Source organism: Petromyzon marinus, chromosome 8 (genome assembly GCF_048934315.1).
Source record: "Petromyzon marinus isolate PM22_M1 ecotype Great Lakes invasive population chromosome 8, UKy_Petmar_22M1.pri1.0, whole genome shotgun sequence".
NCBI classification, from domain to species: Eukaryota; Metazoa; Chordata; class Hyperoartia; order Petromyzontiformes; family Petromyzontidae; genus Petromyzon; species Petromyzon marinus.
In genome coordinates this window covers 9,883,331-9,899,508 of record NC_133674.1, presented here as the reverse complement: position 1 = coordinate 9,899,508, position 16,178 = coordinate 9,883,331, and the positions used below count along the sequence as shown (strand labels likewise).

Genomic DNA, 16,178 nt, shown 5'->3' with positions numbered 1-16,178 from the left:
TATAATCAATCATGATTTGAAGCTTTCGTGACTGCACGAATCCATACTCTTTGGTTCTTTCGGTAAGGTCACGTAGGTATATGATGGTGGCGGGTTTAATGATACATTTACATATTTACGCGATCTAACCCATAAAAATACTGTATTATGGATAATATCCTTACAGAAGTATAAATAGAACTCGTACATAAATGCCTGCAGGTGTGTCAACATGAACTGCAAGCTTTGGCAAGGCAGAGTCACAACAACAGTCCGAGACCACACCAAGACAATATAGTACCTCGATTACATTGCACTTTATAATCTAACTATTGAAACACTAGTACTATTCATAATAAAAACATATTTACCTATTTACAAAACACACAAACTATATCTCTTTAAAGTTGCTGAGCAAAGGCCCCCAAATATCAAGTGGACAGCAATATATACAGCAATATCATAGTGGTAATAGGTCAAAGTCAAGACGTTTCTTCAATTGCGAAAGGTTTTAACACCTGGGGGGGGGGGGGGGGGGTGGAAAAACACTTGTTTTACAGGCGGTACGGTGGTTAAACACGGTATGGACCGAGTCCTCAACATGGCACAATAGCTTTGCAAGTAGCGATAGCGGAGTGATAATGAGACGGTGAGCAAGTGACTGGAAGCTCATGAGATCGGCGCGGTCCGCAAGTTAATCCGCGAATAAGCAACATACTACTTGTATTGACACCTACTGGTGACTTACTTCGTCGCTCTGCAGGTGGGAAACCGATGCCCCTGAAGATGTGTTTCATTTCGATTTAAAGCTTTCGTGACTGCAGGGATTCATATTCTTGGTTCTTTCGGTAAAGTCACCACGTGGGAGGGAAACAATACAATAATAAAAATATAAAATTCTCACGACGTTTCGTGATGACGATTGCTTGTGTTGCAGATGTATTTCATGATACACCAACCCCCCAACCTTCAGTGTGCTGAGGATCACAGCTGTGTGCCACTGTGTACGTCATGTTGTGTCTATCGGTTGTTTCGACCCATTATGTGCTTTATAAACACGTCATTCCAAATCTTAAGGACCCCGGGCTGCTTGGCAGAATGCCATGAAGGCTGGATACGGGAATGATGGGGTATGGGGTAGTGGTAGCGAATGGAGAGAGGTCACGTGTGGGAGGCTCCTAGAGGCGGCTAACAAAAAAACGCGTAACTTGCGCACGTCCTCACTCGACTTGTGGCCAGCTTCAGGAGCGAGACGACTGCTGCCTGCACTCCAAACATCATCCACGATCCATACTCTCTACAGGTGCATACTGAGCTACACTCACACAGTGCTTTTGTACGGTCTCTTTACGTGCCTCTTAATTCTTAACCAATTCGTCGCAAATACGCTCCTGTAATTAAGGAAAGTGGCAAGTAAGTTTATAATTGCCTATTAGTTTGCCAGTGTATGACTCTTGATTCTGAAAATGAAATATACATCTAGTTGCCAGGCCACTTTTCTTCATAATTTTTGGATGATAACGTGTAAATACTTGCAATGCACGTGCTCGATAATCACGAACATATATTTTGATTTAAAGCTTTCGTGACTGCAGGGATTCATATTCTTGGTTCTTTCGGCAAAGTCACGTAGAAGGGACGGTTTATTGTTTTATATTTTTATTATTGTATTGTTTCCCTTCTACGTGACTTTACCGAAAGAACCAAGAACACGAACATATACTTGAGGTTCGGGTGCAAAGTTCCGTCTGCTACCTGTATGAAATAATGCATTCATAATCAAGGTTTTTGGGTTAGATCGCGTTATTTATAAATGTGTCGAAACTCTCCACCACCCGACAGCCAATCAGCAAAAAAAGTGTCACGTTGACAAAAGACAAATAGTTCACTACTTTAGCCCACCGGTGTGTTGTAGAGTGAATCCACAACATTTACAGTTTGAGTACGACGTTGTGTTTCGGCTGATAATGTGTTTAATCTAACAAAAACTAACCAAATGAATACATTTTCTAGACTTCATAATAGACAAATCCCTACTAAAAACGAACAATTTAAAAACAAAACCGAAATGAACTTGACTAACACTGTTTTAACCAGTGACATGATCTCTGTCCTTTCTAAAGGCCTTAACTTTGCCGTTACCCCATGCACAATTCCAGTGGATGAGATGATTGCTGAGGTAGAATCAGCAGTAAGACTCCTTCCACATAATGAGGCAGAGATGACTAGACACGAGGTTGCCAAAATAATTGAGAATAGCAAAGTTCCAAAAGTAAATATTAGCTCTAACGAAGCAAAAGCGTAAATAAGGATATCCAAATCCTGGCAGCTGATAAAGGCCGCACTACTGTAGTGATTTCACGAGCCGATTATGATAATAAAATTAGAAATTTACTAGAGGAAAGTACCTACTTTAAAATTAAACGAGATCCAACTAATACTTTAGAACGTAAGACTACCGCAATAATTGAAAATTCATTAATCCCTAAGAATGAGCAATACCAAATTAAGCCAAGGGCCTCAAAACGACCTAGACTCTATGGGCTGCCAAAGATTCATAAAATCGGCATCCCATTACAACCCATAGTCAGTACAATTGGCTCTGCCACATATAAATTAGCAAAATATATAACTAAACAAATACAGCCCTACATCGGTAGGACATCTTCATTCATGAGAAATTCAGAACATCTTGTGAATGTGATTAAAGATATATAACTTAATCCTAATGATATTCTGGTAAGTTTTGATGTGATTTATCTTTTCACTAAGGTTCCAGTGGATGAATCGTTAAATTACTTGATACACTAGTAAAGAATACAGGTTTACCAAAAGATATTCCGAAACTTGCTGACCATTGTTTAAATAACACTTACTTCTTATGGAGAGGGGATTTCTTTAAACAAAAGGAAGGAGCAGCAATGGGCTCTCATTTATCCCCTGCTATAGCAAATTTGTACGTGGAAAACTTTGAAATAAGAGCACTTGCCTCGAGCACATTAAAACTATCTTTTTGGTTTAGATATGTGGATGACACTTTGGTTGTCTGGCCACATGGTAAAGATACACTTAATGATTTTCTAAATCATCTCAATGCACAAAAGCCGGCCATCCAGTTCACCATGGAAATGGAGGTGAATAACACACTCCCGTTCCTAGATATTTTGCTTGGACATGGCCTAAACGGTAAAATAACACACAGCGTTTACAGAAAGCAAACGCACACTGATGCCTATCTGAATGCAGATTTGCATCATCATCCAGCTCAGAAATCCTCTCTTATCAAGACGCTCATACATCAGGCTAAAACAGTGTCAGATGGTGAAAGTCTAGTGAGAGAGATCAAACACGTTAAAGAAGCACTACGACAGAATGGCTACAATAATGCTCAAATTAACAGAGCACTGAATGCCAAATCACGATCGCAAAGCAACACTGCTGAAAGCGATCAGATTGTTAAAACAATAAAAATTCCATATATCTCAGGAGTAACTGACAAATTAGCCCGTGTTTTGCAAAAGCAAAACATTACAGTAAGATTTGGTACAGTACACAAAATTCAAAAATTAGTATCTTGCAATAAAGACGCATTACCTAAATTATCAACAGAAGGTGTATGTCGGATTAATTGTTATGTGGCAGATGCTATATTGGACAGACGTGACGTAACATCAGCATAAGACTAAAAGAACATCAAATAAATATTTAATTATCTCAAACACAACTGTCGGCAATGGCAGAACATGCTTGTCAACAAGGACACTCAATTGATTTTGATAACGTTGAAGTGTTGTGTAAAACTAATTATTACTGGCAAAGACTAATTAGAGAATCCATTGAAATTGAGAGGAATAGAAATAACTTTAATCACTCTGACAGCTACAGGGTTAGTGCGGCTTGGAAGCGTATTATTAAATGATACATATTACAATTCCTTATAGGGGAAACACATACTAATTAACAGATTACTAACGTAGCATATAATCACAATAACACACATTACAACTAATTACTAATATACAACTCATTACTAATCAAAACCATTGACTGATTACCAATCGATTATATAATTACAACCCCCCCCCCCCTCCGCCTCAAATCACTGCACCTGAAATGAGTTAAATGATGACGTCACCCTGCTGCTCTATTTAAGACCGGGAGCAAGCGAGGGCTTTACCATTCTGACGAATTGCCCGATGATGCTGGATGTAATTACTAGCGAAACGTCCTACTCAAACTGTAAATGTTGTGGATTCACTCTTCAACACACCGGTGGGCTAAAGTAGTGAACTATTTGTCTTTTGTCAACGTGACACTTTTTTGCTGATTGGCCGTGTCGGGTGGTGGAGGGTTTCGACACATTTATAAATAACGCGATCTAACCCAAAAACCTTTATTATGAATAATATTGGTCGCGAAAGCCTACGTGTTAAACAGATAAAGCATTGTTGATTATTGTACTAAGTTCACGTAAAAATGGCCTTTGTAAGTTTACAGATTACCATTGCATAGAAGCTGTAAATGTGACACATGGGAACGCCTCTGATAACAAAAAGAACAATTATGTGTTCTACGAACAAAAAGTTCGAATTCAGGGCAATGATGATGGTAGAACGGACGCCAACAAACACGGTCTCACTGACTGCATCGCGCGTTTCCTTCAGATATTAGGAAGTCACAGAAGCTATGCACTCTTAAATCTAGATTGAAAACTAATTTCTTTAGAACTGCTTTTTGTCGTTAGTTGTTGTCTTTCCCCTGCACCTCCAATTAACACGATTGGCTATGTACGGTGAGAAAGAAGTTCAACAAACGGCACATACAACAGCGATTGTATGTGCCGTACGTTGAACCGTATTTTGGGATATTTGGCCAACGTTATCAATGGGAGGAAAGTGGAGTGCCTGGAGAAAACGCATGCGTGCGAAGGGGGAAACACTTAACCCCCGTACACATGGAATACAGGTGGAAATGAATCCTACTTGCTGTACTGCCATCGTACCCTGGTAATCAAGGAAATTATTAACTTGACCCCCACGAGTAGGAGGGCAGACTCACGAAATCTAGTTCTGATCCACCAATCCTCGCCTCCAGTGCTGGATTACAGGCCCTACGTACAGCCTAGGCCCCAACAGTTTCTCAGAACATTGCAAATTATACACGGTATCGTAGTGTAAGGCAGGAATACCTTTATTGCATCACATTTGGCATGAGAATGTGAACTTTCTACTACTGGCTAAGGGTCAACAAGAGATTAACTCCTACCTGGTACATTGTATTACATAATACATTGGGTTACATAATACATTATGTAACACATGTATTATGCAGTGATGAATCTTTTTTTTAAAGTCAGAAGACCACGTCTTAACCTCTTGCATTCCAATGGCACATTTTGCGAGTTATAACGAGGGGCCTATGCGAAGGGGTATGAGAAAAGCGTTGTACACTTTTGGCATCCTGTACAGCCTATTTTGCATCCTGTATGGTCTAGACATATATATGTGCATCGTCTTTTGAACCCACCGCTCGGTGAGGGCCACCGCACGCTGCGTGGGTCAGGGCTATTTGACCGTACTTCACCACGCTGGTCAGTGCTGGTTGGTGAAGACGTGGCAGCCTAGAAGAGTAAGGACACGCCAAGCGATCCGTGAGTTTGAATGTTAGGTTAGTAACGTTCACGCTGTGCTCTCCTGTTGCCTGAGTGAAATGTGGACCATGTTTTTCCCCATTCCTGGCCAGCTCCGATAAGCACTGTTGGCTACGTACGGTACGAAAGAAGTTCAACATTCCGTTTCTTTATTTTGGTATAGCCCTGTGAGCCATTCGGCTCTTGAATCGAGTGCAACCACAACAAACAAAAAAACAAAAACACGAACAAGAAAACATCTTAAAGTGACTGTGACTGTGCAAACAGAAAATCCATGAAAAAAACAGCAAAATATTCCTGAAAAAAGCACCGTACACCAACGCTGTGTGCAATAAATCCCAGTGGGATGCAAGTCAAACAACAACAACAACAACCACAAGAAAACTTATATTAGGGCCATAAGTCTAACTCGGTACTACAACAAGACAAACATGTCCAAAACAAAACATGTTTTCGAAATCACCAAAAAATAAAGCCATAATTGCAACGTAGCAATGATCATAGGGACTTTGACCAAGAATTTTTACAATAAACTACATAAATAACATGTAACACCAAATCCTAGAGCCATAGCTGGCTGCATGAGTTACTCCACAACAACAGAAGCATCAGTCGGAGCATCAAATTTTTCAATGCACTTTCAAGATCAGCACGCTAAATCAAAATACAGATAATGCTTTGCAGCGTCATCCGGAGCGAAACATTTTATTTTACTTTACGCCAATGAATAGCAGTGGCAGCTAGGGGTGTACAACTCCTGTAGAGCGGTTTTGAGAGAAGATCTCATTGATAATAGGGTTTTTTCCCCTTTTTTCTGGCAACAAAACTGAAACCTTTTTACAAGGATTCATGTCTGCATTAACCACAATACTTGCAGTCAAAATGCAAACAAAAAAAACATACCATGATAATATGATGCATTGTCCTTGAAACTGATTGGTCCACACCAAGGGACGGCTTTTTTTTGAGCCTCGACCCAATTGGTGCTCGACCAGAGGATGCCTTTTGGCGACCAATCGGGTCGAGGCTCAAAAGGAAGCTGTCCCTTGGTGTGGACCATACAGTTTCAAGGACAATGCATATATTATCATAGTATGTTTTTTTGTTTGCATTTTGACTGCAGGTATTGTGGTTAATGCAGTTACATGAATCCTTGTAAAAAGGTTTCAGTTTTGTTGCCAGAAAAAAGGGTACTGGCAAAGGAGGTCTAATGATGAAGATCTCATTGGTAGCGATTCAAGTTGCAGTTTATTGGCAATAACATTCCAGACCCTGGGGGCATCAATAGCAAAGGCCCTTCGTCCAGTTTTTGTATGGCAATAGGGAATGTGAAGCTGGTAAATGAGCGAAGACCTGAGGTCAAATTTGTTCTTTGAAAGAGAAAGGAGATCCAGCAGGTAGTCTGCGGATTTTTTTGTAAGTACATCGTGAATAAATACGATCTGGTGCACAAGCTGTTGAACATTAAGAGATGTTAAGTTTGACCCAATGTAGAGATCACAGTGGTGAGTCCTATGTGGGCAGTTCAATGTAAATCTTTTCGGCCGAGTGATAGATGGAATCAAGCTTCTTCAGTACAGTACTTGGGGCTGATTTATACACGATGTCACAGTAGTCAAGTAGAGGCAGTATGGTAGCTTTTATCAATTCCAAACGGAACATTGGGGGGAAGCAGTGCTTGTGTCGATACAGAAAACCAATTTTTATTTTTGTCTTTTTACCAATATAATCAATGTTATCTTAAAAATTAAGTTTTGAATCCAGGATGACCCCAAGATACTTATAGATCTTGACTTGCTCTATTTGATAATTATTTAAGGAATATAATTGGGGAAAAATAACTTCCTGCTTTAGTCCTGGTGAGAAGCATAGCACCTTGGTTTTGGAGGTATTCAGGACTAGTTTAAGAGCAACTAGCTGATGTTGTAGTTTGTTGAAATCACCCTGTAGCTTAGCAATCACGTCATCCGGAGAGCGGCCAGCAGTAATCAGTATCGTGTCATCTGCAAGAAGATTTACCCTGGAATGATCCAGGTCAGTGCCCGCGTCATTGACATAAAGAGAGAACAAAAGGGGGCAGAAGATGGAACCCTGTGGAACCCCTTTTGTTATCTTAACACTGTTTGACCTCCAACCATCTATGAATACAGTTTGGGTGCGAGAAAAGAGGTAATTTTGTAACCATTTTACTGCGTTTTCGGAAAAACCGAGGCAACTTAGTCTACTAAGCAGGGTGTTGTGGTATACTCTATCAAAAGCTTTGGACAGGTCTATAAAAAGACAGGCACAGTACTGCTTATTATCAAGGCTACTGTAAATGTGATTCAGAGAGTCTAATGTAGCAGATGTGGTGCTGTATTTGTTATGTTGTGTCTACAACTAACCACACGGAGACGTCTGCTGGAGGCAACGCATTTATCATAACAACTCTGTTAATCGCAACTGTAACACGATGGGGTATGACCCCTTCAATCCGATAGCCTAAGGGAGGTAAACACTCACTTCTAGTGCGTCCTACACACTCCGGGCTACTCTACACACCGGTCCCTTGCCACGGCAGCTAAGGGAAGACTGGACCGACCCGTCCCAGGCAGGGTACGGGGCTCACCCCTGGTCCGCTACACCCCGGCTCTGACCAGAGCCTCGGGGAGGGTCCCAGGGGGTTCGAGCTCACCTCTGGTCCGCTACACCCCGGCTCTGGCGAGAGCCTCGGTTGAGGGTTCCCGGGTGCTGGTCCAGTCTTCAGGTCTTCAGATGTCTTCAAGCTTGAGTTGGCGAACACTGCCCGACCCGTTCAGAGGGTCGGCTTTTTATCCCCAGGTCGGGCTTACCCCTCCCCTCATGAACCCCCCCCCCCACCCTCCAGAACCTTCTGGAAGGTCTTAGAGGGTCTTAAATCTTAAGGGGTCTTAGGAAGGGGTGGGGGGAGCCCATCCCCCTCAGCCCCCAGCCCCTGGGGGGTCTGGAGTGTCAACCTCAGGTCACGGGCCCCCCAGGAGGGAGGGGGTTTGACCTTGGGTCAACCCCTACACACCTCGCTCTCTCTCGGCTGCCCCCTGTCGGCCCGTGAGCGTGGTGGCAGGTAAGCTGCTTACAGCGCCTTGTTATGGCGCAACACATACATACGCAGCTGGCTCAACAAACTTTTACCGTAATAAGTAAAATGCACACAGGAAAAAAAAACCAGGCTGCCGTTTACGCGAGGGCGCGCCAACGACTCAGCCGTGGGGACATGGAACGAGGGGCGTCCCATTGCCCCTGCCGAGAGAAGAGACTTCAACGAACGTTGCTGCATTGTCCACAACTAGATTGTACAGTCGCAGCACTTTCTATTCTAACGCGATCAATTCTCTCTGTATGCCTCGCCTTACAAAAATGTCGATTACCTGTTCCTGTTGTTTTTATATTCCAGACGATGGAAGAGAATAACAGCAACGCAGATTGCCAGACTTTTAGTGAATACAAAGGCATTTGCTTCCCCACCAGTATACAAACACCAGAAAGCCTGCAGTACTCGGAGGATTTTGACGTGCGTGACGATGACGTCTTTGTGGTGACTTATCCCAAATCAGGTAAATATAAAAAAAATTTACATGAACTGAAATGTCAACACTGCGGACTGGACTCGGCCCGTCATCTCTCCAGGGCAAATCAAATGCGTGCAGCAGTGGTTGTCCCTCACTCAATAAAGCCCCTGCCATAAAAAAATAACGGGTGCATTTATTCTGCATTTTGCTGAAACTAATAGAGCCTCTCAACTAATTTGCAGACACCTCATACACGGCCCTGGATGCTCATTGCTGGGCACAGAACACGTGTTCGTGGCGCCTGTAACAATTCTCCATAACGGTCCCCACAATATTGGCATTCCCTACACCGTACACACTGATGCCAATACCTGCACCGCGGTGACCGAGAGTAACCCCGAATTATGAAGAGAGAGAATTGGTGGCTAAAGATGAGGGGGCATGGTTCGAGATGTAAAGATAGGGCATTGGTGGCTGGGTAGGAGGAGACAGGGATGAGGGGAGGGGCAGTGCCAGATTCAGCTAGTGCAGGGCCTGTAGCATATGCTATGAAGAGGCCCTAAATAAACAAAAATACACGTAAATATATATATAAAAAAGTAACTTGCATCGTAAAGTAATTGTATTTTTTCATTTGCTATACAGCCAGATAATACGACAAATCGCTAACCTTAAACACCCAGTCGTTCATAAAAGTTGAATGCGGTATAGTACTATAGTAATAGAGCAAGTGCAGAAGCACTGAACCGGAATTGATACCCTAAAAGCATTTTGTTCGGGGCCCTTGAAAGTGCGGGGTCCGTAGCCACTTACATATGGAGCTACTTTTGCTACTAGGAGAATCCGGCACTGGGGAGGGGGAGAGAATGGGAGAGGCGGCCGTGGGGATTAGAGGGGTCGTCGGCAGGAGTGACGAGAGATGAGAGAGCTGTGGATGGAGAGAAAACTGCAGGTAAGGAAAGGTGACAGAGAAGGTTAGATTAAAAGGATTTGAGCCCTTACCTGTCTCCGCATATTGGCGAGGAGAGTGCCCATTACACTCCCATGCTAGAGGCTACCAGGTAGGTAGGAGGAGACAGGGGCTACCAGGTAGCCTCTAGCTGAGATGTGAGCTATGTCAGAGTAAACATTAAAACAGAAAGTGCTCATCTCTTTTGATGAGATAGTGGTGGAAAGTAGGCATTCTTATGTCTGGGTGAGCGGTCTCTCAATAAGTCTACTTCTGTTGATTTCCTACAAAGTGTTGCTCAATATATAAATCCCGAAGCAATGGTAGAATGGGAAAACCACAACTTATTACTGAAAACATGTCTAATATAGCCGTGTCATTCATAGAAATGGCATCTCAAAGCGCCGTAATTGTTTTAAGGCACTCATTTTTTTGCACGGAGACCCAGAAAACCACAGCCATAATGTGAAGGCAACCGGAAACAGTGCTAACAATTACCAAAGCTCTGTGGGGCTGTTTTTTCCCGGATTTTTATGTTTGCACATAGTCACTTTAAGATGTTTTCTTGTTCATGTTTTTTGTTTGTTGCGGTTGCACCCGATTCAAGAGCCGAATGGCTCACAGGGCTACAGTATACCAAATAAATGCAACTGAAAACTGAAACTGAAATATTGGTTATTTTGGCCAACGACGTGATAAACGCATCACACTCATTACAATATCACATTCACATTGCCATCATATTTGAGCAGAATAAGTTTGCCTCGTTTGTTGTTTGTTGTGTCACGAACGCGTGTCATTCACGTGGCCAAAAAGGCACCACATGGATGCAGGAGATAACGACGCTGATTGTCAGTGGAGGGGATTTGACTCCAGTGAAGACCATACCGTCCTGGCAAAGGGTGCCCTGGGTGGAGAGCATCACTGGAAAAAAATATTTGGAAAACCGCCCCTCTCCACGCCTGATCTCGACCCATGCATCATACTCCATAGCACCAAAGAAGCTCAAAGAGGGCAAGGGAAAGGTCAGAACTTATACACAACAGCACCACACAATTTCTATTGCGTCACTTTTTTATTAAAGATATCCAATGACTTGAACGCCATCAGCTTGCTCTTAATTTAATGCTTGATAATCTCAGAGGTCCTTATATGGTTATAACATTGATTAAATGGATTCATCTTTTTTAAATGTGTATGGTAATTCATTCCTACTTATTTGTGTCTTATTTTAGGCCATCTATGTTATTCGCAATCCGAAGGACGTTATGGTGTCAATTCATCACTTTTCAAAGTTTGCACAGTTTCTTACCGATATGGGAACTCTTGAAGAATGTTTCCGCAATTTTGTGAGCAATAAAGGTTTGTTGCATTCAACTCTATCTTAGCACTCAAGGTGGTTTCCAGGATAAATGAGCGCTTATTGAATGAGCACTGAAAGCGATCATCATACCGTTGCATATATGGGGATGCTATCCAGATTGTGTTATTTCTTACGTATAAGCAAAATATGAGGGCTTTGTTGGGTTATCGGTAAGCAGCGTTAATAATATAGATGGTAACCATTATTTCATTTTTTTTATCATTATAACGTCAGTATTATAAACTGTGCTCACCAGTCCATCAACCTGACGCTCACCCGTCTCATCACTTGCATTGTAGCATCCAGAGTGATCCTTTTCCTTGACACCTTTGGTCACATTTCCAGCACTAACACTTGCAGGTCTCTTTCCAGATATTATGGGTCTAAAATGCTCACCGAAACACGCGAAAATAAGTTAGAGGGAGACCAAGGTTGAGTAAACACACTGGCGGGTGCTGCGTGGCTTAGAGCGTACTGGAATACCATTACGTAACAAACACTACAATAAAATAAAAAAATGTACGCGAGACCACGAATCGTGATAATCGAATCGAAGGGGCGCTGGTTGGCTCGGATCTTTCGTCGCTCTCGTTGGCCGAGCAAATGGAAACAAAGACAGCCGCTGCGGGTTCTCACTCGTAAACGCTTTTTGGATTTTCTTTTTTTTTCTTTAAAATATATGCTTCCAGAACAAAGAGCGCTATGACTAATCAGCGTTCTTACAGGGTCGCGCGCTAAGCGAGTTCTGCTCGTTTTCACAACTACGTGGAGAATCAAAAGTCTTTTTAGTGCATGTTTTAAATGAAGAGATGGGTTACTGATTGACGATGGCAACACTTATTTTGCATATGTGTAAAATTATTCAACATTAGGGTGGGCAATTACCACATATTTTGGTAATCTTGGGGGCTTCGTTAAAGGGATATGTCTTAACACGGGAACATTCTGGGGGGGATGATGTAAATGCGTACTGCATGTATGAAAACCCATGACATTTCATCGTCTTTGTTATATTTCCACAGCTCAATTAACGGGAGGGTCGTGGTTCACCCACGTACGGGGATGGCACGAACACAAGGACGCCCCTAACATCTTCATCATCTCGTTTGAAGACATGGTTAAGGTTAGTGTCGTCAACTGTAAAGCATCTGTGTTACGTCGTAGACACTTAAGTGTCTGTTATCATGTGCAGTGTGTCAAGGCGAAGATCAGAGTGTCTCCCTGCTCAATGGAGCAGTGGCACAGTGCTTATCTCCATTGGTAGTCGTAAGCTGTGTGTGGAATTTACGCATTTCTATGCTTTAGCCAGTCTATCCTCAGACTGACCACTGTTAACTGCCCTCAAAAGGGCACTCATTTGATACACTGTGGAGAGATGATGTGCCAAATAAGCTCCTGATCAAGATGTAAACTTATTTTTGTGAGCCAGACACTCTAACCACAGCAATACTTGAAATATGTCTAATCTAGGATTGGAAGTTTACCATCATGAAAACCAAATCGTTTGTGAAGAAAAGTTCTTCCAATGATAAAAACAAATATATAGTGCGATTCTTAAGACAGACATGTGGCATTTGCACCGCTGTCTAAGGGCCACCTAAGCCCGGTGGCAGCATTCCACACTCGTTTGAGTTGTGGTGAGTTGGGGGCAGGGAGACACCTTCGATTTGACGGTTGACGATCCTAAACGAATGACTGTGTCGGTGTGGCGTGGACCACGTGTGCAGGATCTGCGCGGTAGCGTGAAGCGAATTGCAGACTTCATGAAGCGCCCACTCAGCGAGTCGGCCCTGGACACCATCGCAGAGCACTGCACCTTCTCCAGCATGAAGAAGAGCCCGATGGCCAACTACTCGCTCGTCCCTAACAATTGGCTAGACCATAACGTTGGAACGTTCATGCGAAAAGGTAAAATGTTCAGAACTAGTGACATGCAAGATCTGCTAAAGCATCTCCCTGGTCAGTAAAGATGTGAGGTGTTACCCACTTTCGTTGGTGGGACACATAACTCTTGCTGTCTTGATACTGCCAAGTGGTACTTTTGTAAATGACATAGAATCGGTCACGTAACAGCATAACGCTGGTTGCTGGCAGGGAAGGGGATCTGCAGCTTACAGCAGCCCTGGTGATAGACCAGAGAGAGGGATCTAGGGGGTTACGGAAAGTGCACACCGAGAACCCGCTAGTAGGTTCCATAAGGGGGCGTGGCCGGGGGCGGAGCCAGGGCACGCTGACAGTATGAGAGGGGCCCCGGGAGGGGACCTCGGGGCTGTCGCTTGGAGTGGGATCCCCATCGTGCTGCTGCTGGAGTCTTCACCGTCAGGCAGTCTACCAGATGTCCTGACTGGGAACTGTAGTTAATAAGTGTTAGGCCGTGTTAATAAACAGAGTGCCTCCTACTCTTAGTGCCTCTGAGTCAGTCACTCACTTGGAATGAAAGTCTGATTGGAATTGAATCTGCGGGGTGGGAAAATGTAACCACAACACCACTCGGCTAGATAAAGTGAAAAAGGGATATGGATTGTTAATATGTATTGGTCATGATGCATCACATTTACATCATCCCTATTGTCAAAGAACCACACTGAGGTGCCCCACAATATGCCATGTAGGTGACTATTATATCCAGCACAATGTAAGGAATTTGATATCAGTGCAAATAAAAAGATTCCCCATATAAAGCCTGAACAGACTTTGTGGGGCAAGTGCTGTTAGCGAGCACCTGTATAAGCCAGCACCGCATACAAGGGGATGGGTGACCAACACCATGCCTCGCCGCCTTTGTCTCCCTTGTGGCGATATTTGTAGTTAACCTAGGAGGGCCCAGGACTGGCCATGATCAGGAATCAAACTCGAGTCGCCGGGTTTGTAGCCCAGCGTGCTCACCATTCCACTACCACTCAGTGTACTCACACAAACAAATTTGGGTGGAATAATAGGGTTTTCCCACTTTTTTTCTGGCAACAAAACTGAAACCTTTTTACAAGGATTCATGTCTGCATTAACCACAATACCTGCAGCCAATTGGGCCGAGGCTCAAAAGAAAGCCGTCCCTTGGTGTGGACCAATCAGTTTCAAGGACAATGCATATACTATCATAGTATGTTTTTTGTTTGCATTTTGACTGCAGGTATTGTGGTTAATGCAGACATGAATCCTCGTAAAAAAGTTTCACTTTTGTTGCCAGAAAAAAGGGGAAAACCCCTATTATTACATTTTGGTACTGGCAAAGGAGGTCTAATGATGCAAATTTGCGTGACTTTTGTCATACTAAATCTTTCCATCTGGTTATTTTCAGGCGCAGTTGGCAACTGGAAAAGTGAATTCACCGTGGCGTTGAGTGAGGCATTCGATACGGTCTATGCTAAGAAGATGGAAGGCTGCGATTTGAAATTTGTCTGGGACGTCGCAGAACTGGATGAATAATGATTTTAATTAAAGCCAGGAGCACTTAACTGTGATCAAGCTTAGTGCTGTTTGTCCAGCTTTTTGACAGATTTCCGTTCTGTTTAGCCAGTATAATTAGACTGCATTCATAATTATTTTAATCAAGCAATTATTATTTAGATGTGCATTGTTTTAAAATATTAATAAAGACGTAATAGCATGCTTAAGAGAAATGTAGCCAATACAGTTTGTAATTGTTCGAATAGGCTTATATTTTGTGGCTAATTGATTTTTTTCCGTATAGCGTGGCTTGTGATTCTGGTCTTATAGATTTACTTTTTTTACGTCACAAATGTTTTTTTAAATTTGCGTTATCAAGCAAGATAACGTTTTCTATTATGTGATTACATTATTTAATTGTCCTGATACATTTCTCTAAAATCTCATTTGTTGCTGGCCAATTATTAGTTCTCATTTGCTACTTCATTTGATTGTGCATGACTTGTAGTCAATTTCGATTTAAAGCTTTCGTGACTGCAAGGATTCATCTTCTTTGTCAATGTCAACCTGTTATTAAATATTGTCTATCACCTGCTTAACATTTTCTGAATCCAGTTGTCCACCTTTTTATTTATTTAAGCACAGTCGTGAGACAGACTGCTGCTGGCAATCCGAGTTTATTTTGTAATGGATGCGTTACTAGGCATGTCTTCATGTTCAGGAGAGAAGGGACAAATCGAGTTGCAGTTAGGGCTATGGTTAGGCCTATCCATCGGCTGCCATTGTATTTTTGAGAGTAGCAGCGAGTGCAGCCGGTCCACCCTGTCCATCCTCCCATCGTTAATCCTATGCAGGGGGACAAGTCGGATAAATAGACAACAAAAATAACAATACAAATATTAAGGTTCAGAGACGACGAGTCGGTACTCTGCGTTGTGTTCTGTCCTCCGGAGAAGTGGGCGACTCCACAAAAGCTAAGCACCGGGGAGTTGGTGAAACGGTGAAACTTCCTTTTCAATGTGTTCTTCAGAAGGTCAATTGCGTATCAACAAGTGATCAGAAACACCCTCCACGTCAGTATGAAGTCCGCCCAAATATAAATTGGGAACGCGCCCCGTACTCTGCTGTGCAGGTTGGGGTCGGAGTCCCATTCCTGATCACCGTTGCATTCCGCAGAGTGCACAATTATGCTATTTCATTCACAATGACAGCAGAGAGTGCTTTCCAGGTGTAATGACCGAAATTGACCCCAAGCCAATGTCCAGCATAATGGCTATTCAACGATAAACCAAGGTCTCCGATTGGAGGAAAGAGGCCTCCACA

General features: G+C 42.8%; 1 protein-coding gene across 1 annotated transcript; it reads left to right on the top strand.

Moving 5' to 3' along the window:
- Positions 1-1,139: 1,139 nt before the first annotated feature.
- LOC116940218 (sulfotransferase 2B1-like) lies at positions 1,140-15,456 on the top strand. The gene is made up of 7 exons (XM_032949686.2): positions 1,140-1,282; positions 9,042-9,201; positions 10,922-11,130; positions 11,341-11,467; positions 12,491-12,591; positions 13,196-13,376; positions 14,767-15,456. The coding sequence occupies exons 2-7, from the start codon at positions 9,045-9,047 to the stop codon at positions 14,892-14,894; spliced, it is 903 nt and encodes a 300-aa protein (XP_032805577.1). The 5' UTR covers positions 1,140-1,282; positions 9,042-9,044; the 3' UTR covers positions 14,895-15,456.
- The last annotated feature ends 722 nt before the right edge of the window (positions 15,457-16,178 follow it).

What these genes read in the sequence shown, in the direction of transcription:
- LOC116940218 (XM_032949686.2), top strand. Translation starts at nt 9,045, where the DNA reads ATGGAAGAGAATAACAGCAACGCAGATTGCCAGACTTTTAGTGAATAC. An exon ending in TCAAAGAGGGCAAGGGAAAG is followed by an intron (nt 11,131 to 11,340) that starts GTCAGAACTTAT and finishes GTCTTATTTTAG; the next exon opens with GCCATCTATGTTATTCGCAA. An exon ending in CGTTTGAAGACATGGTTAAG is followed by an intron (nt 12,592 to 13,195) that starts GTTAGTGTCGTC and finishes CCACGTGTGCAG; the next exon opens with GATCTGCGCGGTAGCGTGAA.